Here is a 12,437-nt window from a genome sequence, read left to right on the forward strand (position 1 = left end):
TTAAAAAAAAAAAACAACAAATAAACTTACATGCATCCCTACAACCCTATCCCTTCATATAGTTCCAACAGTTCAACGTATTCTGCAATCCCCGGCAATTTTCATCCAGCTGTCTTGTCGTGTCCCATGTCGCAATCATTCACAACCAATGAGGAACAAATGCAACAAAACAAACACAAGAAAGAGCCGCGATCCAGAAGTCATTTTTGTAGCATAGCTCATTTTATTGTTTAAACAGTTTTGCATAGGAAATATATCCACTTCCAGTAATTGACTGCAGTAAAAACAGCTGCTAGCAGTATAGGCTGGATATAACAGTAACAATCACAAAAAGTTGAGCCTTTATTTACACTGATTTTAATCTTGTGGCAATTTTAGCCCCTGCACCAAATGTAACCAGCTTGAAGGCATCGCCTAATGCTCGGCGCTTCTAAAATCAATAAAAGAAGGGATATCAAGGCCTTCGCTATACAGTTCACAATGGACACCTGTGGCTCCTAAACTGTAAATGAAAAGATAAAAAACAAAAAAAAAGGTTTCCAAAAGTCCTCTAAAACGTACATTCAGATACATACATAGACCTTTGCACACACTTGCAGTGTAACTACGATCACTACTGGAGACTGTTTACATATTGTTTTGTTGGTGTTGTTGTTGTTGTTCGTTATATAGAATTCCACCATGATTCCTAAAATAGAGTAAAAATGTGTGCGCAGAGGGAAGTAAAAGTGCCACAAGACCCAAAAAGAAATCAGCCCTGCAGAGAAAAATGGTGACTAATCTTGAGAAAAGACATTATTTCATCCTTTCACTGCGCTGGATGTAGCACTGACCCTCCCGCCCCGCTCCCCCTCTCAGGAAAAAAAGGAAAGAAAAAGAAGGAACATTTCCTATCAGATTTTTTTTAACAAGTTCGATGTGGGCATTGTGTGCTGACAGAATTAGAAAATTAATAAATCACAAAAAAAAGCTCCAAAGAACATCAGAGAAGTAATAAAGAGCATATTTCCAGATGAGTTTGCCACATTCTGTTCTGTGTGATGCTGTTTTTTTTTTCTTTTTCTTGTCACATAGGAAAGTAAGTCTATCACATTTTACAATTATATACAACAGACACTTGGACAGCGTGAACAGGCACTGCATTGCTATCTTTTTGTCTCCTTTTGGTGAATGTTACATCCTGTAAAAATGCTGGTTTTCATGTTTCATAACAACCTGATGCCAAGTGACTAGCAGCTAGCCAAAGTATGGAAGATGTGTATTGCTCATGTAGGATGAAAATGAAGATTTAATGTTTCCCTTACATGTATTCGCCCTCTCAGTCCTCTACAGAATGTGTGAAATTCATTGAAAAAGGAACAATCACACATATTGCATGAGTGCCACAGGTCCTCCTTGCATAAAGTTGTCCTGTTTCTCTATGATCGCTGTAATAATACCTTTCAAAATAAGGTGGTTGCGAGCGTCAAAATCAGCCTCGAACGGGGCTCTTGAAGCTGCTGATGGGTTGAACACTGATTAAACTTTTATTTAAAAATGAGCTTTCCGACGGGCTACATTCACACCCTGTGAAGCGATAGAAAGACCACGCCCAAAAATAACACAACCGCAGCTAGAAGGTGCAGAAGCCTTCTCTGAAGCACCTGAAATTAATGTATGAACGGAGGGATTTCTAAAGTACATCAGGCTTTGACAGCATGTGGAAGGTGCAAAATGAGTGGATGCCTGGATGCTTTTACTGACATTTAAAGAGATTTTTTTGGCCAGCCGAATCAGATATACACAGCGAGACGTAGCACCAATCATCATGCAATAATTTTCTTAAAGAAACAAACAAAAAGAAAAATTATCTGACAGATTCATCAAATCAAAGGACGTTTGTCACTGCAGATTTTACCCTGCTTCTCACTTAAGGTCAGGTGCAATCTGGGGCCTTTTTTTCCACTGGTTTAAGTGATGCCACTTCCCAGCTGCTACGAGAAAACACACTCACACCACCATCTTGTTGGACAAGAATTCACACCCATTTCCAAAATAAAAAACAAAAAAAGAGAGAAATCACAACACACTCGCTATGGCCACACTAATGAAAGAACAACAATTCAAATATTCATGAAGTGTTTCCCAAATGGAAATATCTAAGCACTAACCAAGTTCAGAAATAATATTATCAATAATAAAAAAAAGCCTTCATTGTTGTTGTTTTAATATTTATGGATCTGTATAGAATACCCCCCTCCCCTTTGTTTTAACTTTACGAACAGGAATACAACACCTGCTGAAAACACTTTCGATTCTACTAATCAGGGAAATCTGGAGAGTTCTAACTCAAATCCAGCCTCTGAAACAAATAAACAGAAAAAAATCCAAATTAAATTTTCTTTTTTCCTAAAATGGAATTGACTCATTTTTCCCCAGAAATGAAGATTTACAAATACGGGCTTCAAAGAAGAACTCCCCAGAAAGTTTACAGTGTACAAACTCCTGTCCTACGGCAGGCATCTTTTTTTTTTTCATTTTTCTCAATAGAAAGACCCTCATGTTCTCTCGTTGTGTAGTGTCAGAGGCACTCTATCACACATCCAGCGCACAAATTCACCCACGTACAACACACGCGCATGCACACTCAAGCTGCCAAAGCAGAGTTCAACCCCACAGACTACTGCTATCGACGCAATCAGGATATTTACCTTTATGTACAGTCTCCTATTCAAATAAACACCAACAGCACAGTGACCCTGACACATTTTTATCTCGCACACATCCACACACAAACACACTTGGGGACAATGCACTTCAGTGGGGTCTCCAATGGCCAAAGGCTGCAAAGCACTTATAGTTTTTTTCTCCTTGTGAAAGAAAAAACTAAAAAAAAAAAAAAAAAAAATAGACAGAACAGTGCACATAGAACGGGGTGACTTTTTCAGGTATTTTTTTCTGCATAAGAATTCTGGGTGAAAATGGAGAGATTGAGCTTGACTTGAGGATTTTTTCTTCTTCTTTTTTTTTTTCCTAACAATGATTTCTGCTCCGAAGCCCCTCCGCTTTTGCTGGAGAACCCTCGGTAGTACCACCTCTCCGACGGAAGCTTTTCTTTCACGATTGTGAGGGAAAGAGTGCAAAAGGTGTCACAGCAGCATCGGTGGCGCCGTTATTACTTTCTCTGTTTATTTTTACATTAAAAGTGGTAAGATCTGATAGGTGATTGATATAAATAATGCCCTGTAATACGCCTGAGAGATTTCGTTCTGAACACTGTACGGGAGAGAAGATGATTGCCTATGTGCTGTTTTAAGTGCTCTATTTTAATTCTAGTGGGTTCTATTTAAGCTTCTACTGGGCCATTGGACACAAAGTTAGAAAACACATTCTTCTGCAGTCCAATATTTAACGTACTCTACGGGGCTCCGCTGGGGAAGTGTCTCGGGGATTGACATACAGTATGTGCATATCATATATACATTTATACAAATCTACTACTTATAAAATACTTTCTAAAGGCTTGCCCGAGCCTGTCTGGAGCTGATTTGGACAGGTCTCACTAGCATTAGTCGGTGTGTGATTGTTGCGCAGGTCACAGGCCACTTCACTGATGTGTTTAAGGCATCTACTTGGGAATTGCATTCGGCGACATCCAGAATATTACGGCGTAAGATCGGAGGGATCTAATGGGATTCTAGGCCAGAAAAAACATGATTCCTTAAAATGATTGTCGCGCTCAAGTCAAGCCGTCTCTCCTGTGAAAAATGAGCTCCTTCAAGATGCTAGCACCCCAGGTGGAAAGTTGAAAGTAAGAGTCACAGTAGACCAATCAGTGACTTTGCAGCCGTAGAAAGACCAAGGGTGCATTTTTTTTGTTTGTTTTAAATCTAGAAAAAAATCCCCCCCTCCCCCTAAAACTCGCGAATTCTAATACACTGGAACATGTCTGACTGTCATTCGGTAGGCCTATACGCTATAGAGGATAAAACCAAAAAAAAAAGAAAAGAAAAACAAAAAGACCTTGTCTTACACTGCATAGAAAGCAGTCCCCACTTTGGTCAATAAAAAAGGAAAACACCCACAACAACAACAACATCATCAACAACAACAACGACAAACAACGATATCAACAAAATAAATGCATTACAATATTGTCTATCTCCAAACTAGCCTCTAATAATTGACGCATCTATAAGCACTACCTACATAGGCAAAACTTGGTATTGCATAATTTTCATAATTCTGAATTCCACCCTCCACAATAGTAGCTGGAAGATGAACAAAATGAGCATTGAAAAAAAAAAGAGAAAGAAAACAAAAGATGACAGGTTATTAGAAAAACCACCAAAAATACTGAAAAAAAAAATGCTGGTTGATTACAAACTTTAAAACGGCAACTATACACAGCCTTGATATGCAATGTAACTGTGAGATAGAGTAGTACATGAAGTTAAAAATCAACAATTTCATTCAGAGTACAAAACAATTCTTATCATAAAAATGTTAATTTTTTTTCTATAATGATAAATGCAGCAAAAACAAGTGTAGTGATGTCTCTATATTCAAAGGCAAGGCACGTAATGTGGACTATATGTCATCGTGCAAATTAAGAGTATTGGAGAGATTTTCCTTGTATAAATACGTCTGGACTGGAGAGGCAATGGCTGTGAACATGCCGTGCACAATTCTAGATTTCAGGGATTTGCCACCACCTGGATTTCACAATTTCAGTTTTACAACCTCTTCCATTTTAGAGTTAACCTTGCACAAAGTGTAGCTTTAGCCATAAGCGTATGCTACATTTGCATGAATAATAATTTTCCTTGAATTAACACTTCCATAATTTCTTTTTTTTTTTTGTAAACATAAGCTTTAGAAGCTGATGGCCAAATGCATATGCTCTTGATCTTATCGTGAGCATTTAGAAAAACAAAACAAAACGCCTCGTTAACACACTATGTGCGTCTCATTTCTTTACTTATGTTCGGTTATTTAAAAAAAAAAATTTCCCCCCAAAATAAATTAAAAAAAATTTCTCCCCACGATGATGGGAAGGGCTCAAAATAAGTGCTGGTTTTGCTCAGCGCTGCACAAGTAGCTTAATGCTTGCCTTCAACTGCCTTTCACGCTCGATGTTTTTCTCATGCGAGGAGACGGATATGTGACTGAAATCAAATTCAAACGTTTTCTTAAACATTTTTACCCATAAAACATTTAATATTTATCCCCCTTCCTTTAGAGTCTTAGGGCTGACAGACTGATAGCTTCCCTTCAACAATTCAATTGCACTTGCCTCTGTCGCGACTTTCTTATTCTCCGTCTTTTTTTTTTTTTTTTAAAAATGTCCTTTTGTAAAGGAGTTGCAAATTATTTTATGAGGGGTCCAATCTCAAGCCTAGCATTTAGTGTTTTTTGAAAACTGCATCAAGAGTTCTCAACTCTTACCATAAGTGTTTACATTAATTCTTAAAGTAAGTAGCAGTAAAGAATAAAACAAAGTCAACACATTTTCTGAACAAAGAGTCGTATCACAGTAAACTGAAATCAAACGGAAGAAGAAAACACTCTGAATTCACATGTTTTTGTTCCTATGGTGTACACAGTGAATCGTTTGATGCGGGAAAGCCTCTTTTCAAGAGGTCTGTGTTGGAGAGCTTAGAGTCTCTGAGCCATCCACCAGGCAGGTGTCAATATGCAGACCCCCTCACTTGTGTCTGTGTGTGTGTAAATCTAGGTTTTACATCTTCCTCCAACATGGAAAAATAGTAGGAATTGCCGCTAAGAGACTAGAGTGTCATGCAATAAAACATTAAGGCATCTATACATCACAGTATTTGAATGGATTGAAAAGTTCTGCAAACACAACAACTGACTGGTGGGTGGTGGGTGTGTGGGCCGGGCGAGGAGACAGCAGACCTGAAGCTTCTTCTTCTTCTTCTTTTTTTTTCCTCTTTCCTCTGAACCAACCCTCGTCTTCACTTCAGGGCCGGTTTCCGTCATCGGGAGGGACGGGAGCTGGAGGTTTGGGGGTGGGGGGACGTGGAAGAGGGTGAGATGGGGGTTGGGGGAGTTTGCAGGGGGGGTTTATGCAGCACCTGCTGCTTTTGCTGGTTTCATCCATGGCTGCGGACACCTGTAGTGCTAGCTCTGCGCCATCAACACCCCCACCCGCCCATCCACCCCGGGGGTCATCCGGCCATCCTCGGTGTGTTCAGTTCCCTGTCTCAGCGGGGACCAGGGGCTCACCAATGATGTTTATGCTGTAGTTCTGGTGGACATTTGTTGGCAGAATCGGAGTCCCGTTCGACACTTGGAATGGAACTAAGCTCGCCCAGGTACCAGGACTGCAGAGAGGGGAGAAAAAACAGACAGAAAGAGAGAGGAAAAAAGCGATTAATCAAATGCTACTACTGTCTTTGTGCAATCAAAACTCACTAATGACCATCACAGTTGCTCTGCTGTCAGCCCTCAAGGTCTAATGTTTGCTCTATTCAGACTACAACACTAGCTTGTCAATCTGAGGTGATTCCACGTCATGTGAGCGGGCCGTGATGCAGGCCTGCCTCTGTGCATTGACGGCAGTATAGAAAAAAGCATGAGTGTGATTGGTGGTGGTGAAAGTGGGGGGAGGTTGTGGGTAAAAAGTGTGGGGGTCCCTACACAAAGCTGTCCCATCCCTATTCATCTCACGCTAATGGCAAAACAACACAGTGATTGTTCCTGGGGAGCAACGGTGCTAACTGAAAACGCGAGCGGGAACAAACAGCATGTTGTTCCCGAGGGGTGCTGCGCTATGTAGATGTCAGATAATTAGCCCCCTCTCCCCAGCCTCCCCCCTTTTTTCTTCCCCACAGGCCCCCAGTGTGCACTCATCTAACAACCTCCCACCTCTCGCATCACCCGCTCTCACTAAAGTATACCTGCGACGCGGGTTCACTAATAACAACCTGTCCGATCTGCTGGGGAAACATTCGCAGCGGCAGCAGCTAAAAGTCTCACGCGTGAAAAAAGAGCAGCAAGGAGGACGACCGTGGGACAAAGAAAGTGATGAAAAATGCAGGAAAAAGTAGAAAAGAAGAAATGCTTGAAGGGGGGAAGATGGATGGGAGTTGTTTTCAAGGGAGACAAAACGCAGACAACCTCTAAAGTCTGATGCTGCTGCTTTGCAGAGGTGAAACACAGACTTCATTCTTTGCACAGCTTCACTAAGAGACAACAGCGTCTGCGTTCATGAAAGCCTCTCATCAAGCAGTCTGCGTTTTGTATAAATCACCAGTCGCTGCTCTTTTACTTAAAACGGCGGAGGAGCAAATTCAATTCACCTCGCAGCCTTTAAGAAGGAGTGAAGGAGAAAGAAACAGAGACGTATACGACATAAAAGCAAACATCACTCAAGTTTTGGGCTGCGTTTCAGTGCGCAAAGTGTTAAAAAGACTTCAAGGCTAATCCTCTTGAGCAGTTTTTCTTCCCCTCCTGTCCAGCCCGTCCTCATGCTATCCTCCTGCTTTCTTCCCTCCCCTCCTTCTCTCTTTCACCCTGCCAAAAATCATCGGACAGGAAACGAGGGATTAAGTTTTTCCTACCTTGCTGAACAAAGAGCGCACAGAGCAGGCGAGGGCTGCAGCTTTCTCTTTTTCCTGTTAGCTTTCTTTCTTCCTCCCTCCCTCCTTTCTTTCTTTCCTCCATCTCTCTGTTTCTCTTTCCTTATGAAACTCCTCTCAGGTAATGGCTTACATTAGGAAGGACCACACAGCTACAAAAGGCCACTTGCGGGCTTTGTTTTTTCTTCTTCTTTCTGTTCGGATCGGTTTTAATCTCGTTAAAATCGACGGCTGTCAGTCTGGATCTGCATCCTATAAGCTAAAGCTGCACTAAACAGGATTTTTATGTAAAGAATACTTTCTGTCTATCAGTGTGTGTGTGGATTAGGTCTGCCTTATTAGTAAGACTGAACTTACACAACAGAAAATGAGGGCCCCATCCAGAGCAGGTATTTTGCCTCATGTTGCTTTTTAAACACTTGGTTAGAAACAATCACATTTAGGAGGATTCTGGGTACCAGCTCTCTTTCGCTACGATGCAAATTTATTTATATTTCATCTCCACGCAAGTTGTTGCTGTACCAGTTGAAAACCTGGCCTCCAACACTGCGTTTCCTTAGGTAACCTTCAAGATGGCCTCCCTCTGCCCTGTCCAGCTCCCAAACCTCGCTAATTCTACTCCCCGCAAGCACAGCCCGGGCATACAGCGTGCTTCGTTTAAGGATTAGCTCCCTAAATTAGATTATCTAATGGCATCTTAATGGATTGCTGACCCATTTCCTGCACAATGGCAACATGCGAGTCTGGCAGCTTTTTAATTTGGAGGCTAGTACTGAAGAGGCATAGTGGAGCGCTCCATTTAAAGGGGCACGCAAAGATAAAAGACAAGCGATTCCATCTATACGTTTGGCGCAAATAATCCATCACAGAGGAATGAATATAATAGAATTACCATCCCGTCCTGAGAACAAAATAAACTGAACTCAGGCGGGATCTATTTTGTCTGTACTGTACAGTCACATGGAGGAAGGAGGAGGAGTACGCTGGAGTGTGAGTGGAAAAAGAGACCTCAATATGCTGCAGGGGACATTTTTCTCTGCTACCTCTACTGGCCTATTAGGAGGCCTGTTGAAGGGGGCTTCTGCTGTGTGCATTTGTGTTTGTAAAAACTTTCGTAACTTCGAGGGAGCGCAAAATGACACGTGCACGCACACACACACACACACACACACACACACACACACACACACACACACACACACACACACACACACACACACACACACACACACACACACACACACACACACACACACACACACACACACAGATACTCCACATATCCAGGGAAAAGGGGAAAGGGGAGACGTAACAGGAAAAGGCTTAGCTCAGCTTGCTTGCTCTACCATGGTGAAATGGTTCAGGTTTTCCTCCCCAGAGAAGGGGGGAGATACAGTATGGGAAGCGAGGGGGAGGAGAGACGTCTGTAACTCTAAGTTAAAGAGAGTAAAGCATGACTTGAACATAAAGTCAAACAAAGCAAGGCCTGTTTGAAAGCGGTGAGTAAATTAACCTCACATGGCTACAAATGTGACCTGAAATGACTTTTTTTTATTCTACTTCATTTATTCTAATTAGTTCCATCAAAGCTTGAGTGGTGAAATGTTTTTGTTTTTAGTGGGTGAGAATCCAAAAGGGGAAACTACCTTTCATTTAGCAGTATTTGTCATCCCAGAGGTCAAGAATAACAGAAGAGTGAAATTAAGCAATGACAAGTTTGACAAGAAACCTTTAGCTTCTCCTTTTAGATTAGTTTGCTGGCAAGAATCTATTCTCAGGGGAAAAAAGGGGGAAGAAAATGTTAAAAAAATATGGTTTAAGATTTTACAAATTACTGGGAAATGAGGGACAAACTTAGAAAAAGAGATGAAGGAAGGGAAGGGGGGGGAAGAAAACATGACAGTGACACAAGGAAATGTGTGTTTTTATCAAACAAATGCATGATTTCACATTAAAGAGTCCAAAAGGTGAACATCTGTGACAGACTTTTTCACTGCAGTAGTAACAGCTGCAGCTACTGACCAAATAATTACATTTATATGTGATTTTATCTGTAAAATGTGACTTTCTGTAAATTCGAGGTGTATACAATCAAGTAAATCAGACATTATATGAATAATTATTAATTTTAAGGGTGTTGTGGTGTGAGAGAGACAGAGGTCATGAAAGAATGAAAAGGTTACCTTTGCCAAGTAATCCCCAAAGTGTCGTCAGTGGCACTGGGGCCATAATGCCTGCCGTTTTGAGTCACGCTCCAGTCACACTTCCTCAGCTGTCAATTGAAACCTAGCAGTCAGATCACTGGGCCAAGACAACTTCCACTTCAGATTACACTACAACTCAACACTATATACACACATGCATGCAGAAGAGCCTATGGCAGGAGCAGCAGACATAAAACTCCAAAATGAGCCCGAACTGTTACTGAGAATAAAGTGAAAATGTGTTTTCATTACTTGTTGGGTAAAACAGCAGCAAAATCAAAGCTATGGATAAGAACAGACATAAAAGAAAAAGGCATGCAATCACAGTTAGTGGTAACGGCTAACCTGGAAGCAAAAAACAAAAAACGCAGTTAGTTAGTTAGAAAATGTGAGTGGCATCATATAGGTGGTTGATATGTGAGCAGTCACTACGGTTTACCTGAAGCCATGCAATCCACTGGATGCATGCACCCTGTCCATAATGATGGCTTCACTCTAAGTGCACTCTCAGATTCAGGGATGGAGTACGCGTGCCCTCGAGCATGCAGACTTTTTTCATTAGCTAACTGTTTTTATTGATTAGGGGTCACGATTACAATGAAGTTACAGCACGCACACACACTCGCACACACTCATACACACGAATAGGTGCACACTAACCCCTTTTTTCCTCTGTTTTAAGACATGCCAACCTTACATACAGATTACAAATTACTGCAACAAAAAAGCCACACACAAACTGTGTCTCCTTTGCATGCATTATGCGAGCGCACGTGTCGGCAATCCAGCTGAGAGCTATCTCTGCCAATACCAACCTAACCTTGCCCTGTGGTCAACACATTCATTTAGTAATGCATCAGGATAAAACTGCACTGTTAGCACTCTGCGTGCAGTGGCAGACGTTTTGCAGAGGCTCTTAAGAGGGATTTAATCAGATATACGCAAACGCTGAATATTCAAAGCCATTTGCAGCGGTCAAGAAATGTGTTCTTTTTCCTCCGAGCACCTGGATGAACACATCAGGGGACGATGATGGTTTCCTACTTAAGCCACACTTAAATTCAGTGATGTGTTTTTGTTATGCTCTTTCATTTTTGTTTTCCTGGAACAAATGGGAAGTAGCGGCGAGAACCAGTTAGTCTCGAAGCTTTGCAGTGATGCAATAGCCCTTATTTGGTTCCAGTTCAACATATCATTTGATCAAACGCTTTGAACGGCTGCTTAATAAAGCTGAATAGGAAACAATGCAAACTTGTTCCATTCAGCGTGTTTTCTCAGTGTTTATCGAAGGTTGGGAGACTAAACCCCCACGCTGTTCCCGCACTCTGCAGCCTGACAATAGCTTGGAGAGAATGTGCGGGTTGGGCCAGACGCTCGGTGCCACCGCTCCTCGAGGGGCTCGCCATCTGTCCGCTGGCACCGGCACATCGGAGCAGCTCGGGCAGCGGGGAAAAAGGGGGACGGAGCCGGGGAACGTTAGCAAACAGATGCGGGCAGATTGTGGATTAGGATCCTTCCTTAGATAATACCAAATGACATCTGATCACGGATCTTTCCCAGCGGAATGCTAGATGGTGGCATTCCCTCGAGGGGTTAACCAAGGCGAGAGATGAATGGAGGGTTTTTTCACACATTCGCTGCCTGGGATTCGTAGAGCAGGTGTGGGAGCGTGTGGTGGTGTTGTTTTGTTTTTTCATTTCTGAAGCCCTGTGTGTGTGTGTGTGTGTGTGTGTGTGTGTGTGTGTGTGTGTGTCCGTTGAGAGACTTCTATTTTAATGGTGCCACATTTTAAAATAGAAGGAGGGTTTAAACTTTACTACCAACTTATCTTGTTACAATCAAAGTTGTTTAAAGATAATAAATTGTGAAATTACATAAATATCCTCCATACTTTGGCAATAACACTGTAGCACAGTTCAGATGAGGTCTGCGTATATGTTATAGCACTGAAATGATTTACAAAAAGCCTCTGTTGTAGCCTGAACACTGACCACATTTAAAAACCATGACTTTCTATTCATGTTGTGTACAATGTGCTTTCCTCTTCTTAGCGAGCCTTACAACAAACGGCTGCAGCTAAACAAGTAAAAGTGTCAATAAAGCCTCACGGACCCCACACAATAAACACATTATTGCCAGATGAGGACAATGACAGAGTATTTGGTGAAAGTGTTCCGTCCTGAGGGACTTGGCTCGGTGTCTCTACGCGCTCGATGAGGCCAGATCCCAGGCCGTTAAATCATACCACAGAAAACAAAAACAACTGTGACAAGCAAAAGCATGATGAATCAATGTGAGGACTGTTTAGAGTTCCTTAGGCTGACAAGAACACTCATTCATTGAGATCGAGCATGTAATAACCTTCTGGAAAGGTGTCATTGTTGTGCTTACGAATCTTTCATTCTTCTGTCTTTCAGATTTTTTTAAACACGGTCCAAGGATTTGTCCGCCGGCGTGGTTGTTTTGGAGAAGATAATTTATTCTTGCCAGTGTAATAGGATCACAAAAAGATGTTTTAGGATAATTAAGATTATCAAATAAAACTAGCTTTCATACTATATTACATTTATTATATTACCCGACCTGTATTTCTTAGGAGGATATTTATCTATCTGGCTGATTCACAGTACACTTCAAAAATCTGGAACAA

The 12,437-nt window shown here is 41.6% G+C and overlaps 1 protein-coding gene across 10 annotated transcripts in view; it reads right to left on the reverse strand.

Annotated features, from left to right (window-relative positions):
- Positions 1-200: 200 nt before the first annotated feature.
- The window catches only part of LOC111567537 (nuclear factor 1 B-type), a 66,299-nt gene continuing 54,062 nt past the window's right edge, over positions 201-12,437 (reverse strand). For 7 of the 10 annotated variants that reach the window (XM_035947476.2, XM_035947477.2, XM_055007522.1 and 4 more), the window contains 2 exons: positions 9,767-9,855; positions 201-6,326 (listed from right to left, as the gene is read on the reverse strand). In XM_035947476.2, coding sequence (XP_035803369.1) covers positions 6,194-6,326; positions 9,767-9,855 — 222 coding nt within the window. In that variant the 3' untranslated portion in view covers positions 201-6,193. The remainder of the gene's footprint in view (positions 6,327-9,766; positions 9,856-12,437) is intronic. The other 3 variants (XM_035947480.2, XM_023268724.3, XM_035947481.2) reach the window with 1 other exon arrangement.

The sequence above is a fragment of the Amphiprion ocellaris genome, chromosome 23, assembly GCF_022539595.1.
Source record: "Amphiprion ocellaris isolate individual 3 ecotype Okinawa chromosome 23, ASM2253959v1, whole genome shotgun sequence".
NCBI lineage: Eukaryota > Metazoa > Chordata > Actinopteri > Pomacentridae > Amphiprion > Amphiprion ocellaris.